The 18963-nt window shown below is 33.8% G+C and overlaps 1 protein-coding gene, 1 long non-coding RNA gene and 1 other non-coding gene across 4 annotated transcripts; all 3 read right to left on the bottom strand.

Moving 5' to 3' along the window:
* Window positions 1-2466: 2466 nt before the first annotated feature.
* LOC111919290 (uncharacterized) lies at window positions 2467-3639 on the bottom strand. Its single transcript, XM_023914898.1, has 3 exons — window positions 3087-3639; window positions 2907-2965; window positions 2467-2790 (listed from the first exon to the last, which is right to left on the bottom strand). Exons 1-3 carry the CDS (start codon window positions 3637-3639, stop codon window positions 2467-2469), a joined length of 936 nt encoding a protein of 311 aa, XP_023770666.1.
* Window positions 3640-10148: 6509 nt separating this feature from the next.
* On the bottom strand, window positions 10149-13325 carry LOC111919312 (uncharacterized). Of its 2 annotated transcripts, XR_006186091.2 has the most exons (4): window positions 12899-13325; window positions 11994-12748; window positions 10577-11527; window positions 10163-10354 (listed from the first exon to the last, which is right to left on the bottom strand). It is a non-coding gene; the product is annotated as an uncharacterized LOC111919312 (long non-coding RNA). The 2 variants fall into 2 exon arrangements; XR_002859456.3 differs by having other exon boundaries at window positions 10149-10354; window positions 11994-13325.
* LOC111919321 (U6 spliceosomal RNA) lies at window positions 12978-13080 on the bottom strand. Its single transcript, XR_002859465.1, has one exon. It is a non-coding gene; the product is annotated as a U6 spliceosomal RNA (small nuclear RNA).
* Window positions 13326-18963: the final 5638 nt, after the last annotated feature.

Below are 18963 nucleotides of genomic sequence, written 5' to 3'. Positions count from 1 at the left end.
GGTAAATTTGTCATTTACCCTAGCAATGGATTGGAACTCAATTGTTGATTGGGTGTTGTTTTGACTTTTTTTAGTTTGGGGATCTGTCAGCCAACAGCTAGGAATTTTCTGTTTGATTCGGCAGTCCGAGGTAAGTCTCCTCACCATATCAAAGGGTCTAAGGTACCAAGGTCGGCCCGTGTTATTTAGCTGTAGTGGTTATTTGCGAATGTGCTATCAATGTGTTATGTATTTATATGAAGACCATGTGAGGGTTCCCATGCCAGTTAGATAAGACCATGTAGGGGTTCCTATGGAAAAAATAGTAAAGGCCATGTGGGGGGTTCCCATGACAGTTAGATAAGACCATGCATGGGTTCCCATGGCACCCGAAGTAAGACCATGGAGGGTTTTCATGACATCCTTATATGTTTGTATGTATGACTTATGTGGACTCTTGTGACTTTTATGTGGGGTATGTTATAGGGAACTCATTAAGCTTTGTGCTTACACTTTTCAGTTTATGTTTCAGGTACTCTGATTTTCAATTGGAAGAGTTCTGGATGATTGTAGGACACACACCACATTTTTTCATATTCAAATAATTACTCTGATTTGGTGATGTTATGTTAAAGTTTTGTTACCTTGGTTTTTGGGAAAAATATGTATTAACGATTTATTAATCTAAAAACAGAAATTTTTATGTCATGATTTTCGTGACGTTACAACCTTCCTCAAATAGCTACCAATATAGAATTCTGAAAATGCCTCTGCACATATGTACATGGCCGCGCAGCTCTGCGCAGGTAGGTTGCACGGGTGGTCCCTAATTATGGGCTTCTTTGAGTTTTGGGCCTCTACATCATAATCCACTAGCCCAGTTTAAGTCCGATTAGCTCCTAGCCCATTTTCTTCATTTTAAGCCCAGTTTGGCTTCTCCAAATTACCCATAGCTCATGAACTCGCCCAATCAATAATCTATGCACGCTCAAATATTCTACCGTTTCTTGCAAATTCAAAGTTCATTTTCTCCAATCCTTCAAATAATCAACAAGCCCACTCCATGCATCATCTCCACTAGCCATCAAGCCCAAAATCTTTGTTGTCCTTCAAGTCCAATCGCCTCTCAAAGATCCTGATTTGCTAGTCTCCTTAAAATCTGCAATTACGCTCACGAAACTAGAAAGTACCCGAAATAGTAATAAAATAACAAAAAGGAAAATATGCATGAAGATTAACTAAATTACGAATGAAATATGCTAAAATAAACTATAAAAAGACGTAAATAAAAAGAAACTATCAATGATACATGAACCTGAATTAATACACGTTAACTAAATGCCCTATTTTCAATACCCAAAACATAATTAATCCGAACATATCTACCCAACTCGTAAATGGATTGTTCGATTTATTATGATATTTTTTTTCGACAGACATTACAGTGAGTAACAATTGAAAACATGCAACCATAAACACAAATCAAGTGTTCAAAATCTAACATTAGAAAGAGAGTATATTACATAAATCGTCCTTGTGGGTTAAGTCAATTTGCAAGTTTCGCTCTATAAAAAGTTTTTTCACTCGGACGCTCCTTTGTACTTTATTTTGTTGTGTATTTAGTGTTGGAGATTAATGCTCATAGCCATAACAAACCCGGTAATATTACTATAAATAGTTGTGTCATTTTGGGTTACATGCAAGAACAAAATAAAGCATAAATCAAAAGATATTTATATGAGGGACTTATTTTGTTAATTAACTAGATTATGACCTGCGTTAAACACAGAGAATATAAATTAAATACACATGACCATCGAACTCCATAGACAAAGTGTCATTGGCTACATCTATTTTTGTTTTTGCGGTACTCATAAAAGGTTTCCCCAAAAGGATGGAGTTCGATTGTGGGGTGTTTTCATCACCCATATCCAAAACATAAAAGTCAGCGGGAAATACAAGTTCATTAACTTGCACTAACACATCCTCCAATACACATTTCGGGTGTACCAAAGACCGGTCGTCAAGTTGAATGATAACTCCGGTTTTTTATAAAGGTCAAATTCTCATTGTCTTATAACTTGAATAGGGTAAAACATTAATTGATGCTCCAAGATCAAGAATGGCATGTGGTACAAAAAGGTTACCCATTTTACAAGGAACCGTGAAAACACCCGGATCATTGCACTTTGGGGGCATCTTTTTTTGCAAAACCGCAGATACATTTTCCCTAACTTTTACGATTTGGTATCCTTTCAATTTCTTTTTAGATACACAAAGATCCTTAAGGAACCTTGCATATCTAGGTACCTGCTTGATAGCCTCAAGGAGTGGGATGTTAATGTGAACTTTCTGGAACATTTACATAATCTCACTCTCCTCTTGTTCTTTCTTTGTGCTCTTTAATCGTTCGGGGAATGGAGCAGGTGTGGCTTTAGAATCAGTGACGAAGAGCTTCTTTTCGGTTGTTTTATCTTCCTTTTTCTCTTATTTGGTTGCCTCTTCGATCACTATTTCTTCTTCTTCTTGATCAACCGGCACTTTTGGACTATTGTAGCTATTTCCGCCTCTCAAAGTAATGGCACACACATTATGCCTTGGGTTCGTTTCTGTTTGGGCGGGCAACTTTCCTTGAGATTCTAGTTTGCTTACAGAAATAGCAAGCTGTGACACTTGTTGCTCCAAGATTTTTATGCTTGCCTTGGTTTCTTGTTGGAAGCTTTGAGTGCTTGTGGCAAGGCTTTTGACAATATCTTCTAGAGACATGCTTGAAGAACCTGCTTGTGGAGGTGGCTGTTGTGGATGCCTTGACTGGTAATTTTGAGGTTGGAAGGGTGGTCTTTGTTGATTTTGAGGAAATGGTGGTCTTTGTTGGTATTGATGTGATTGATTTGACTGATAATTTCCTTGTTGATTTCCTCCCTAACTCTGATTATTGTTCCATCTCTGATCACCTCGTGGTTGCTCATAACCTCTCTGATTTGACCTGGAATAGCCACCCATGACTTTTGCTTCTTCATAATCTTCCTCTTGAAGTTATGGGCACATATCGGTTGGATGCCACACTTGAGTGCAAATACCGCATGGGCGGGGTGTGGGCTGCATACCTTTGTCTTTGGCAAGCATCACTACTACTTTTGTGAGCTCGGAAAATTGAGCTTCAATCTGAAGAGTTTGAACTTCCTTTACACCTCGAGGTGCATCCGTGTACCATTCTTCATCATGGCTTGAATGTTTGGAATCTTCAGCCATGTTCTTGATTAGATTGCGGATTTTGGTTGGAGTCTTATCGGGTAAAGATCCACCACTAGAAGCATTGAGAAGTCTTCTTTCCATTGGGGTCATGCCTTCAATGAAGTTCTGTAGAATCTGATACTCGGTAATCCCGTGCTTTGGACAACGGGCACAAAGTTTCTTAAATCTTTCCCAATATGTGTGGAAAGCTTCTCTTTTGTGTTGCTTGATTCCGATAATTTCCCTCCGTAGGGCTGAAGCTTTCATTTCAGGAAAGTACTTATCCAAGAACAACCTTGCAAGGTCTACCCAAGTAGTCACCGTCCCCGGTGGGAGGTCATAGAGCCAGTCTTTGGCTGCATCTTGCACTGCAAAAGGGAATGCCCTAAGCTTGATCTGATCCTTCGTGACATTGTGTGGTTTCATACCCACACATACTACATGGAACTCAGTGAGGAACTTGTGAGGATCTTCATTTTCCAGGCCTCTAAAGGTTGGGAGTAAGTGGATGAGTCTGGATTTCAGTTCTAGGTTGGTGGCTACCGGATTTGTGATGCAAAGAGGTTGTTAAGTAACCTCTTTCCTCGCCCATTGGCGAAGGGTTTGTTTGGGTGGTGGGTTTAGAGGACCTTGATTCCCTCCAAGGTTGTTTGACATGGCTTGATAAGTGGGTGATGTTTATGTAGGTGAAGTGTTTAGGATATTATGAACAGGCGAAAAGGGTGGAGTGGTATTTATTGGTGAGGATGGTTGTGGTGAGAGTGACAGACTTTCTATTTCTGAGGCTGATACACTTGAGAGGGGTATGTCCTCCCAAATTTTGATGACTGGGGGAGTAGATGATGAAGAAGTACCGGAAACGGGTTGCCTCTTACGAAGCTTGGCTTGCTTCCTTAACTTCTTTGCAGTCCTTTCTATCTCTGAGTCAATTGGCAATGGTGTACATGTACGAAAAGATCTAGACATAAACAATTAGTAACACCGTGTCCCCTTCAATGGCTCCAATTTGTTAGGGGTGTCAAACCCAACAAATAAATGGGTACAAATGACTCCAAATACACTACTCTATTGCACTAAAAGGTAGTACAAGGCAAGTAGGTTCGATCCACAGAGACACAGGATAATTAGTATATACCTCTTTGCGCAAGGTACTATGGTCACCAACAGTAAAGGGGGGGGGGGGGGGTAGAATGCAATGACTAAACAAACAAATTAGAAGCACACGTAATCGACTAAATGAGTGAGTTAAGTTCAGATTTTGTAAGGACTCCAACTTCATGTATAGCAATCCAGCAATGTGAATCAAAGATGACAAGACATTTGTTTCATTCTATATAAGTTGGTACTTGAAAGTGTTAATAAGCTCTAACACTTTCCATTCACCATGTTAGTCAATCAAAACAAGCTCTTTGATTAATCCTAACCTTACTAACCTAATCTAAACAATCTCTTAAAGTTAGATTAAAAGATTGCATTAAGCTTATTGTGAATGTTCCCAACAACACCCAATACTCTTCACAAGCTCGGGAGCGTAAGAATGTGTGAAAAGATTTACACTAAATTCATTCATAAGAAATCAATTTAATGCTTGTTACTTAGTTCAATTCACAAAACAATTACGGATTTTGCAAAATGAATAACTTGAATGACCTAACCCTAATTCAAATGGCCAATAAGAATCATTATTAGAATCAAACATTCGATTGAAGTAAAATCATTTTCACTATATATAAATTAAACACAAACATCAGGTCATATGATTTGATTCACAACCAAAAAGTCAAAACATGAAATTGGAGAAACTAGGGTTCTAGCCACACATGGGTAGAACAAGATCACAAGAATAAAAGATGGAATTAAAGTGAAATTACAACTTACAAATACTAGAAATAATTTTTCCAAATGATTACTAATCAAACCCTTGCAAAAACCTTCGAAATCCCCTCTCAAAATGTGCTCTGATATGTTGTCATCTCCTCTAAAATGAATCATTTCCCGACATATGAAAAATGGAAAAAACTACCAAAAGGCAGTTTTTAAGTCGTACACGGCCCGTGTTAAAATAGAGTAAATCAACACGGTTCGTGTTGACTGAAAACATAGCCATCAATCCTCGATTCCAGCTCCAAAGTACGATGCTCAAGAGTGTTCATTTGGACCAACACGCCCCGTGTCCAAATAGGCTAAATGAACACGGGTCGTGTTCAGTGAAGTCAAAGTGTCTGGAATGGTCAAACACGCCCCGTGTTGGATTTCTAGGCCAAACCCAAAACACCCCGTGTAGCCCTCTAACTCCGAATCCAAACTTGATTTTCCAACTTTTCGTTCTACGCCCGATCATTCTGTAATCTTCACCAATGCTCCCTGGTACCTCCAAAAATGTGCTCTAACCTCCGGTTTTCCCGAAAGAGACATGAAAGTGTGCAAATAAGGTTGTTCCAGAAATTAACCTAAATATGATGAAAGGCAATAAAAGCAAGGAATAATTATGCTAAAAACATACATAAAAAGGGCTAAAGGTTGTGCATAAAGGTGCACAAAATGCACCTGGCATGATATTTGTTTTCTCACAACATGATGCGACTCATTGATTAAAACATGTTGTGTAGTAGCTTTATGAATTGACTTTGTTCGGTATACAAACCCCCATGGAGGCTCATATGGCACTTTTCATGTTGGTCATGTAAAACCAAAAGCAACAATAAGTTGTTGTATGTACCATCAACGTTAAATTTTTTAAAGAAATTTTAATAAACATTACAATTAAAGTACATTGCCATATCCATAAACATCAAACTCAGACATTGTAATTTGGCCAATTTCTAAAGTATTTTGTCCTTATAAGAATAAAAATATGATTTTTCAGGCTACACCTAATCAGATATACATATCTTCCAATCAAAGAAATTATTACAAAAAAAGCCTTGTTATGAACAAAAATATAATATTAGTTTCATAATTTGCCAAAGGTTAACACTAATAAATAATAATGAACTTTCACATATCTTTCATTTTAGTAGCTACATCTAACTAACAAATGAATTTCAGTTTAGAGGATTGATTCAAGAAGTGCATCCATAACTTCTTGTAGCTAGATTTGGGGGAATGTTAAGACCTATTAAGATATGTGGGAATAGTCTATGAGACTACGGTTGGTTCGTGGAGGGCAATACAAATTCAAAATGTTAGCACGTATCTTTCCTTTAGTAGATTGATTAACTTTTTATGACATCTCAACAGGAATATAAAATAACAGGTAATAAGAACAGAGTAAATACATGAAGTTAGAGAAAAAGAAGGAGACAGAGTAAAGAAAGAGCCTGGAAAAAAGAAATGGAGAAGAAGACCATTGAATAAGAGCATTATAAATCATATGAGTCAATCCAAAATCATAAGAATAAAAAATTCAATGTGTATATATATATATATATATATATATATATATATATATATATATATATATATATATTACTTTTGAATAAGGAAATCATTATCTTTCAAAAAATTAGGATCCTAAGATATCAACTTGGATATTTTCGGCTATTCATCTGGAAAAAAAAAGATATCAATTATATTGATTCAAAATTTCAAATTAATTAACTTGCTTATTTAATGAGTTTTCAAATTCAAACCATTATCTCAAATTGATTCATTTTACGTGGGATATACTGAGAAATAAATTATGAATAATATTGACTTTAATTTTGACTCACAAATATTTTGCTGATTTAATGAGATTAAATTAGATTTTGTGGGTTAGTAACCGAATTATTGATATGCTTATTTAATGATTTTTTTCAAAAAAAAATATAAAAAAAAAAACTAAACATGTTTGAATTTTGAAGCTAAAAGCTATAAATAAGGGAGTTAAATTAGAAACAATGTTAATTATAAAATCTGATATCTCGTATATAAATATAATGATATGCTTCAATTGATAACATAATTGTTGAATTTAAAGATTTTATAATTAAATGTAATTGTGTTTGGTTTTTATTTGGGGAAGATGATGTCAATAATTTGATCTAAGAGTGGAAAACATATTATTGAAATACAATCAAAGGTCCTGATTGCTTCATTGGTGAATTAAAGGTTCTCTTGTAATAATATTTAGATATGAATGAAAGTAATAAGCTTAAAGTAGATTGATTAATTTTTTTCCATGACCTCTCAGTAGGAATACAATAATAACATGTAATAAGAAGAGAGAGTAAATGCAAGAAATTGGAGAATGAGAAGAAGAACAAAGTAAAAAAAGAACCTAGAAAAAAGAGTTGAATAAGAAAATTGCTAAAGAAGAATGCTGTAAATTGTAGGACTCAATCCAAAATCGGAAGAATAACAACTTCAATGTAATCGTATATATAAGGTGTTTTTGAATAATCAAATCATTATCTTCTAAAAAAATGGGATCCTAGGATATCATCTTTGAGATTTCCAGTTATTAATCTAGAAAAAAAAATCCGTTATATTGATTCAAATTTACAAATTAATTGACTTGCTTATTTTATGAGTTTAAAATTCAAATCATTATCTCAAATCGATTCATTTAGGTGGGATATTCTATGATAAATTATGAAGGATAGTGACTTTAATTTTGACTCTCAAATATTTTGTAGATTTAATTGGATTAGATTATAGTTTATAGGTTAATAACCAAATTAATGATATGCTTATTTAAATACTTATTTAAAAAAAACGGATTTAAAATTTGAAGCCAAAAGCTATAAATAAGGGAGTTATATTAGAAACAATATTAACTATAGAAATTGACATCTTCTATATAAATAGAATGATATGTTTCAATTGATAACATAATTGTTGAATTTAAAGATTATATAATTAAATGTAATTGTGTTTGAATTCTATTTGGAAAAGATGATGTCATCAATTTGATTTAATGGTGGAAAACATATGATTCAAATACAATCAAGGGTCCTGATTGCTTCATTGGTTAATTAAAGATTCTCTTTTAATAATATTTAGAGATTAGAGATTATTGTTTAATTAATTAATAGAAAATAAAGGGATTTGGAATATTCCATTACAATTTGAAATATATAGATTATTATTATTATATTTGATAATTATCTTTATGGTTTCAAATCACCTCCCTATATATAGAGGACTCCAAATTCGATTTTGATACATGTGAAAAGTACCCTTCAGTCACCAAAGTTTGGAACCTTCAAAAACCTTAGAATTCCCGAAGTATAGTTCCCACGTCATGGCCTTCTATTTACCATTTTGTGCCCTTCTGCATATTTGAAATATCGATTATGTTAGCTGCTCGTGTTCAAGGATAGTTTAGATCTGCAAGTGTTTTGTGTCTTGGGTGCGATTACAAAATAAGAACTCTTCGTTAGGTTCTCTAGTCCGATCAACTAGCTAAACAGAAGGAGAAACCCACCAAGAAAAATAAGGTATGAATTGATCTATTGTGTCTTATAAGTTGCATAGATTTGTTTGAGTTACATCTGCATGTTTTGAGTCATTAGATCAGAAAATTGTTGTTTCCGATGCCCTTGTTTTTGGTCTTTGACTAGGCTCAAAACCCATAAGTGGTATCAAAACATAGGTAAACTCAAGTCTATTACACTTAGACTTTGTCGTAATCATATGTTAGGGTTTGTATGTGTAGGATTTCTAGTTTAAATCGTTTTAAATTGTCGAGTAATTTGCCATAATTAAAATCGAATCTATTTATGCTTGAAAAATGATGATTGAGTCGTTTTGCCTCTTGGCCACATCGTGGTTGGTCCTCCACCACGTCATGGTCGTGGTCGATGCTGAATTTGGATCACAACTGTTTCGTCGCCACGTCATGGTCACTACTTGACCACGTCATGGTCTGCTTCTGAGAACCCTAAAGTAACTTTTTTAATAATTTTTTTGCATTTTTTGTGTGCCACAACGTGGTTGCTCATTCCCCATGTCATGTGTAACGTCCTATTTTCACATCAAAAAATTTCATTTTTAATTAAGGTAAAACTGCTCATTTTTAGAATACTAGTTAAGAAAACCATTTGTTCCATAATACATTGTTTAAAATCAAAGTATTATAGTAAACACAAAATCTTCATTGTTGTCAAGAGTTCCCCCAAAATACCACACACCACAAAACATATACAAGCATACATATTAGGTCCAAAATGATCGAACTAGATTACCCCAGGTATGTTGGTCTGCCGCCTCAACTCAACTGCTCTTCTGGAGCCTCCATGCCTACGACTTACAGTCGGAGCTGACCCGCGCCTAGCCTCTTGGCCTACATGTGACATCCCCATTTTACGACTAGAAAAGACCAATTTGTTTATGCTTATTAAATCAGAGTATTTTTTAAAAAGATTAATTATGTGGAATTTGTCCCAAAAACATGATAATATTATTATCAAAGTATTTTCGAAGAAATGTGTTTCGTTTATAAAACTCGGGATGTCATCGTCAGTACATAAACATAAGCATAAACAGAGACTTACAAGGTCTCAATATTCTAACGGTCTACATTTCCTTGAATTTGTCATACATCCTTATTCGAATATCTTTATCTAATACACTGTGAGTCAAATAAATTGAGTGTGTCAAGTTGGGAAACCTGGTGAGCATATAGGATTTTCGCCCCACAATAATATAGTTTAATATGTTAATTATCTAACAATTAACCCAATTACACATCCTTGTTTTACTATTTATTATTCCTTAAGGATTTAACCTACGAGTCATTGCCTACACCACATAGACAATATTGTTTCGGGGATTACTCCCCAAATACGTGTCCATTAAGGTTTAGAGTATTATCACATGAATATGTAATTACTACATCGATTGAACTCGTAACTCATCACCTACATGTTATGTTGTCGGTGTTTCCACTTGAAGTGTGAATTGCCTAATAATAATAATAACTATGCACTTTAATCATAATTTTGAGAGTTGAGGCACAAACAAAACAAAGCATCATCATATTACCAATATCAGCCAAGTTTGTGGATGAACATGTAATCCGTTAACAACAAAGAAAAGCATAAATTACAACTAAGAGTTAACTTTGGGTGTGAAGGGTGGGTGGTTAGTTGTCGTAGATGAGTGTTTGTTGGTGTTGGTGGTGGGCGGCGATGGACTGTGCCATGGTGGGTACAAGCTGAGGTGTAAACAAAATATGCCATTAATGAATGAAATTGGAGACTTTAATAGTTACATTACACAAGTAGTGAAGTAGAAAAAACCAGAAGCCTAAGCTAATCAAGTAATGAAGTAATGACAATGTAACACAGTAACAAAGGACCAGGTCAGAAGTCAAAATAATTACCGATACTATCATAGTCGATGATAATTATACAAGTAGAGAACAAGTAGCACTCACCACATGTCAATAACCAGGTCAGAGGTATGTTGTTCGCTTAATTTGTTGGTGGAAATTTGTCGATGAACAATAACGAGAAAAGGACGAGTGTCGCAAGAACAAAGATTATTTTAGATCGAGTCGAATAGAGAAAGAAAACAATGAACAGACGTTCAGACAGTTCATTATTCGTATTGTAAATAGACCATATTATCTTTATCAAATATTATCCTATTTTATATACATACATAAATGCCGAAATATCCATCCCATCAATCTTGTATAGTGAAAATGAACCATTCATTTTTCACATCTTGTTAATGTCACTTTCCCTAATAAATAGACCATCCAGACCATGCCACTCGTTTATGTTACGATACTAACTTGTACTTCATATATGCTAAACCATGCTTTGACTACAAACAGGGCAGTGTGAAGCTGCCCAGCTAAATTAATTGCATTAGTATAAATTTTAATAATAACTTTGCAAATTGTCCCTCAGAATTTATTAAAGTCAGACACAAAGCCTTTAATCATAAAGTTCAGACTAGACAAACCCTCTTATATACATTAAAACATACAGGATTTCACTATCCGTCGATGTGGGAAGAGTGAATCTACATGCATTGATTTGCACATTTTCATTTAAATACTAAAAACATCTACAAACCCTCATACACACCGACAATGTGGGAGATGTTTTTTTTTTCGTCAAGCCCTTCTGTTTAAATAGGCTAAATATATAAAATTATCAGATTTAATAAACAAGAATGGTTTAAATTTACATTAAATAAATTATTTGGTCAAAAATTGGTTTAAAAAAATGTCTATCGGCTGAAAAAATTTCCCCCGACAAAAAGAATTTTTGGGTCCCCTGACTACAAGATATCGATCCTTATAGTTGTTTGTTGGGATGCCTCTTTTCTACTGCTTTATCCTTCAAGATTCTTTGTGTTTGCCTTTTCTAGATCACTAAATAAAAAAACAATATAAAACAAACAATGTTAGAAGTAGCAAAAATATAAAAATAAAGAACAGTGAAAGGCATTAGCTTTTGCAAGTTAGTAGAAAACATTCACGAATATCGCGATCTAGACAAAATATACAATTTTGTAAAAAGTTTTGTTGGTTTTAATCATCTAAGCATGTAAGAAGAAGTATGATTTATTTAAAAAAATGTAAAACAACAAATATTGGGTTAAATGAAAGAAACAACAACATACTTTCATTTATTTGTTTATTATGTAGCAAACTACTTTGAGCTTTTCTTATCACAACATTTAGCTTTGAAGCTTCTACTTAATTATAGCAATGTCCTCTAAATACAAGGCAAGTTTTGTTGCTATAATTGGGTTGATTTTATCAAGTATAATGTACTAATAAGAGAAATTTTGAAACTTGACACTACAATGTTATAAGTGATAAGCAACATACTTACCAATTTCTACCGATTATTGCAAAAAATAAAACTTGGTAATTCTTGGATTCCATTTTGGTATATGCATTGCCACATCTTGGTTGGATGTCACATAAGCAAAAAAAATGTCAAATGGTGATTAGTTACCGTTTCTTTAGGTTAAAATTTTGCTATAATCAGTGGAAAACTGTAAAACTGTTGGCATTTATAAGTAAAAACTGTTAATAATTAATAATTAAGGCCCTAGTTCATGAAAAATTAACCTACCTTTACACGCTAACAGTTTAACACAGAGACTTGTCAGAAAATATCATGCATACCTTCAACATCAATTGATGCTATCAGGCATTCAAGATTAACCAATTAGCAATACTTTAATGCTGTGTTGAAGCCTAAAGACAAAAAAGAACTCTTATAAACTTCCAACCTCTATCATTATCATTAAGGAGTGAATCATGTGTCTAATCTATCATATCGAGTCTGTAGCTTTATTCCAAACTAATCGCTATACTTGTTGAAATGACAAAGAAAACCATTGAAGTATGCAACTTTAGACATTTTGTGATTGTTAATAGTTATTAAAGTATTAAACACACATGATGCATACAGAACATCGCACCAATTCAAATTAAGAAGAAAGGAAACCAACAGAAGCTTCAAGGACACAACAGTCTACAGCGACCACTAAAGATGAAAGTTGTAGTATAATAGATTTGATGCCCGGTTATGAACTGATTCCACCAGACTATTTAGACAAGGAGCTTAACACATTCCATCTACATTCATTAGCAACGGATGATAGCGTTTGTCATGTGAATCCATATAAGCATCATAAACCGCAGCAAATAACAAGAAATCAATAAGTTGTTTAGCGAGATAAGCTAATAAAATGGAGTAAATCTAAGAGGATCATCAGATAACGTTACCTTTCTGGAGCTATTGAACAAAAAATCTAGTGAAATACGCCGCCGAATCTGCAGTCGATCAAGCAAATTAGGGCAAAAAAAAAATTTGGACCATTTCTCGATTTGTGCGTGTCATCCTTGCGCAGGGGCCATGCTAATCTTCTCTGTATCGTTCCAATTTTATCGGATGTCCCAGAAGGGACGAATTGTTATCGAAGGCGGAACAATATAAACCCGATAGCTTTCGTTGAAGCCATCGATGTGGGAAGCCATGGCATTGCTTCAATCAGACGATAATTTAACTATTTCGTTGTAAGCCCTAATCCCTAATTTTGACTGTCCTCTTTTGGTTTTACATCTCAAAGTGAAGATGGTGAAACCCCGTCAGTCGTCAGTCAAGGACAAGAGAAACGGGGGTTGAACTTTTTACGTGTTGGCTCTCTTTCAGATTTCATAAAAGACTTTTAAAACAATGATATATATATATATATATATATATATATATATATATATATATATATATATATATATATATATATTTTTAAGGGATAATGACTTGAAAGGGTAACGAACTTTCGACTTTTGTCACATTTAGTCACTAAACTTTTTTTCGTTAGCTATTTGCCATTGAACTATTGAAACTGTTCACATTTTACCCTTATGACCGGCTGTTGCCGGTCATAAGGGTAAAATGTGAACAGTTTTAATAGTTCAATGGCAAATAGATAACAAAAAAAAGTTTAGTGACTAAATATGAACAAAATCGAAAGTTCGTTTCCCTCTAAAAAGTTCAATGACTAAATGTGAACAAACATCCTCTTGTATTATGTTTTAGCAAATTATTTATTTTTGTTAAATTTTAGCAACATTTGTAGATGAAGAAATCTATGAAAAAAAAAACAAAACAAAACCCTAAAAATATATTTAAAAAAAAAACAAAACCGAAATAAAAAACCAATGGTTTGATATTTTCCAAAATAAAAAATCAAAATTTTCAATCTGATTTTGGTTTTACAAAAAAATGAGCCATTCTCACTAATGTGAATTATAACCATTGGTTTGACATGTGAAATTTGTGACATCCCATGAATATGTAGTTACAACATCGTCTGAACTCGTAATTCATAGTAAGGGGTTAGAGTATCATCGCATTAATATGTAGTTACAACATCGCCTGAACTCGTAATTCATCACCTACAGGTTATGGGTCTGGTGATGTTTCCACTGGGTTGTCTAGAATGGTACGTGGTCGCCATCTATACTCTAGTAGATGACTACATCGCCACATTGCTGGTTAAGGTTATGGTATCTCCTTTCATCCTACATCACATATTCATCATCATCTATTTATCGAATTATCATCACCTTTCTATCATCACCTATCTCTCATCATTTTATTTCATCACACACCAACTATTTCATCTACCCATGTTTCATTCGCAACATATTTGTAGATATAAAATAAATATACCCTTTAAATCTTTTAAAACATGTATAAAATCGTTCATCCAGCATAGATAGCAAGTATTCAAATAATATGCATACATAGCACGTAATTTATATAAAATACTTCATATCTATGTGTAAGATGAAAGTAACTATATATACCATAAAAATCCCATAAATGCTTCCTGATTTCGAACCCTACAGTTTACTCTACTAAAGCTTCATATTCTCGGCTCTCTAGACCTAGAAGGGTCCAGATCTATCACACCAAAAAAGCTCAAAATAGCTCTTCCTTTCACTCTACACACTCAAGCTCGCTAGGGTTCTCACTTATGGGATATGTAGTCGCAATTGAAGGCCATAAGTGCCTTTAAATATGGCTCGGGCCCAAAGATTTAGGGTTTCTGCCAACAGTGCGGACTCGTCGAGTCGCCTCACCGACTCGTCGAGTCGCCTCACCGACTCGTCGAGTCCATTCATTAATCCGAGTCATCAATCGCGACCTTACTCGACGAGTTGAGGCGTCAACTCGTCGAGTCTCTCTTCTTAACTCAAAAGAAAAATACTTAAATTATGATACCTGGAAATCTAGATGTTACATTTTGTTTTTTCATTTCCTAGATTTCTTCATCAACAAATGTTGCTACAATTAAACAAACATAAATAATTTTGCTAAAACATAATACAATAGGAAGTTTGTTCACATTTAGTCATTGAACTTTTTAGACGGAAACGAACTTTCGATTTTGTTCACATTTAGTCACTAAACTTTTTTCGTTATCTATTTGCCACTAAACTATTGAAACTGTTTACATTTTACCCTGATGACCGGTAACAACCGGTCATAAGGGTAAAATGTGAACAGTTTCAATAGTTCAATGGCAAATAGATAACGAAAAAAAGTTTAGTGACTAAATGTGACAAAAGTCGAAAGTTCGTTACCCTTTCAAGTCATTATCCCTTTTTTTAATAACAAAGGTGTTTATTGGGACTCTGGGTAAAAGTATTATGAATTACGAATTAGGATGACAGGGTGACTTACATTTGGATGTACATGTTTAAATTTATAAATAAATATTATCATTTTTGGCCTGATTTAGTCATTAAATATTATTTCTTGGAAGGTGGATCATAAAGTTTTAAGTTATCTGCTAACTAAAGGAACCCTTTATTATACTAGTATGTTCCAACGTTTTGAAGGAATGAGTGGGACCCATATGGCATCCTTTTGACCATGTATTTTCCAAAGTGTGTAAAAGTTTCTTTAATACATCTCCCTTAAAAAAAATACTATGTACTAACACTTAGTAGAACATCTCCCAGACCTAAACCAGAAAGCTTTACGATGTTAATTGCCACTTCAAACAACACTAGTTTGAAGTCATCGAACGAACTTATTAGTCTAATGATAATGCAGCTCATAGGTTTCAAATTTGCATAAATTTGTTGGTAAGTTTAGTGTTAATAAGTCATTAAGTTGTGTAAACTATTTCATTTTCATGTGTAACAAATTAACCTTCATTGCACTATAATAAGTTAACAATTTAACCTTTTGTTTCTAGTTCAAGAAAAATCAACATACATTCCAACATGCAGACGTAAGCATAAAACAAATTGTTATTTTGGTTGGCTAATTTAAGTTCTAAAATCCATGAAAGATTGTAGATCATTCGACTAACTTCACCATCCTTATCTTATTTTTTAAGTTTACTTAGCATTTGATGAGACCAATAAATGGCTTATAATCTAGATTTTTAAAATACAATTTGAGATTGTTTATTGATAAGCTCATGGAGCTTTTTTCACATGATTTCCAAATATACCCTTATATATATTCTTTAATAAAAACTTAAAATCATAATCAATCTTTTAGAGATGTGACAAAAAAATCGATGTAGGGTTTGTGAATTCTACAATATTATAAACCTTCTTTCAAGTGTGGGAAAAAGTTCCAAGGCGATTTTATATTCAATATTCGATAATTTGTATAAACCATGAACTATTGTACTGAACTAAAAAGCCTACAATTTAGTATCTATGTAAAATTGCAATGTTTTGATAAAAGACATGAAAGTGAAATGCTATAATAGAAAAATAAATGAAAGGACATTGCTATTTCTTGCATTTAAACAAGTATGTGATGATTAAAAAAAAAGTAATCAGGATGTTGGTTTTATCTAGGTTGCTGCCTGTATAAAAAATGACAAATTGCAGGTTGTAACCAAAAGCAAAGTACATATATGACATCATTTTGTATATAAGGAAATGAGACACTGCAACATTACCCTTCCAAACATCAAAACATTTATCTTATACCAACAATAAAGTTATGTAATTTAATCATCTACCAGGCATTAAGGATTAAGCAATTAGCCATACTTCCATGTTGTTGATATGAATATGATATCATAATTTCAGTAACTAATGTTCAAGCCTGAAGACGAAAAATAACGCTTATAAACTTCCCACCTCTATCGTTATCATTAAGGAGTGAATGATGTGTCTAACCTATCATATCATATTCGCAGCTTTATTCCAAAATCCAAACCAACCATCATACTTGTTGAAATGCCAAAGAAAACCATTAAAGTATGTTAAAGTATGCAACTTTAGATAGTTTGTGATTGTTAATTGCTATCAAACACACATGATATATTTAGAAATTGCACAAATTCCAATTAAGAACAAAGGAAACCAACGGAAGCTATTGAAGACACTAACTACATCAAACAGAAACCCTGATCTCCACCTCTAAAGACAACAGTAACTTGATGCCTGATGATTAACTGATTCCACCAGACCACCTAGACTATAATGTAAATATGTGTGTCGTTTTGCAATCAAACGATTGCAACCCAATTATGTAACCGGCTCCTTCGAGCCTATAAATAGGGCCTTCGCTCATAAGAAATAAACAAGTGAAGTTTGAGTGTTTAAGACTTGAGTTGATCTCAAAGTTCTTCTCCGTTGAAATAGTTTGTCTATTTCTGAATAGCAGAGTTCTATCCAAACTATCCACATAAACATTAAATTATTCAACACAATCCATCATCAAGACAATCCAACGCATCACTCAGGTATAATCAAGGTTCTAAAAAACGCAAGGCGTGACTTGGTGTCGAGGTCTAAGTTAAGTTATGCCAAGTCTTGGCGAGCCATGACGTTTTTCAAGGTGTGACTATTTTATATACATTAAAAGAGATAAATCATATAATTATTGAATTGTATCAAATATATGAAGTTTTTAGAAGTGTTATATTAATATTTAATATAAAAAAGTTAACAAAAACTCAATTATTTTAGGCCCGAAAAAAAAAAAAAAAAAATCCGCGCCTTTAAAAAGTTCGCGCCATAACACGATAAGACACGCCTTGACACGTTTTTGGGCGCCAAGCTTAACAAACCCGCCTTGGACGTTTTCGTAACGGCTACACCACGCCTTGCGCCATAGCACGCCTTGAGGCGCGCCATGGCGCGCTTTTTAGAACCATGGGTATAATCTTGTTCCTAAAATTTATTTATCCGTCATGTTGTCAAATTTGGTATCAGAGCAATTAATCTGTCATCATGTTATTTTAAATTTGATGGATTATTATATTTTTCATTATGTAAAGTGTCGGTAGAAGGATTGTTATGTAATTAAATAAGAAGTGTCGGTAGAATAATTATTAAGTGTCGGTTGATGTAACATAAAGTGTGTAATCCTCAATAGTTTAGGGGGCTATAATGTAAATATGTGTGTTGTTTTGCAATCAAACGATTGCAACCCAATTATGTAACCGGTAAAATAATTATTAAGTGTCGGTTGGTGTAATATAAAGTGTGTAACCCTCAATAGTCTAGGGGGCTATAATGTAAATATGTGTGTCGTTTTGCAATCAAACGATTGCAATATAGGCTCGAAGGAGCCGGTTACATAATTGGGTTGCAATCGTTTGATTGCAAAACGACACATATATTTACATTATAACCCCCTAGACTATTGAGGGTTACACACTTTATGTTACATCAACTGACACTTAATAGTTATTCTACCGACACTTCTTATTTAATTACATAACAATCCTTCTACCGACACTTTACATAATGAAAAATATAATAATCCAACAAATTTAAAATAACATGATGACAGATTAATTGCTCTGATACCAAATTTGACAACATGACAGATAAATAAATTTTAGGAACAAGATTATACCTGAGTGATGCGTTGGATTGTCTTGATGATGGATTGTGTTGAGTAATTTAATGTTTATGTGGATAGTTTGGATAGAACTCTGCTATTCAGAAATAGATAAACTATTTCAACAGAGAAGAACTTTGAGATCAACTCAAGTCTTAAACACTCAAACTTCACTTGTTTATTTCTTATGGGCGAAGGCCCTATTTATAGGCTCGAAGGAGCCGTTACATAATTGGGTTGCAATCTTTTGATTGCAAAACGACACACATATTTACATTATAGCCCCCTAGACTATTGAGGGTTACACACTTTATGTTACATCAACCGACACTTAATAATTATTCTACCGACACTTCTTATTTAATTACATAACAATCCTTCTACCGACACTTTACATAATGAAAAATATAATAACCCCTTCCACCTTGAAAGGACAGATGTCTTCAATAATGGTTTT

This window comes from Lactuca sativa, chromosome 8, assembly GCF_002870075.4.
Source record: "Lactuca sativa cultivar Salinas chromosome 8, Lsat_Salinas_v11, whole genome shotgun sequence".
NCBI lineage: Eukaryota > Viridiplantae > Streptophyta > Magnoliopsida > Asterales > Asteraceae > Lactuca > Lactuca sativa.
The sequence above is the reverse complement of the archived record's forward strand: the minus strand, read 5'-3'. Positions and strand labels throughout refer to the sequence as shown.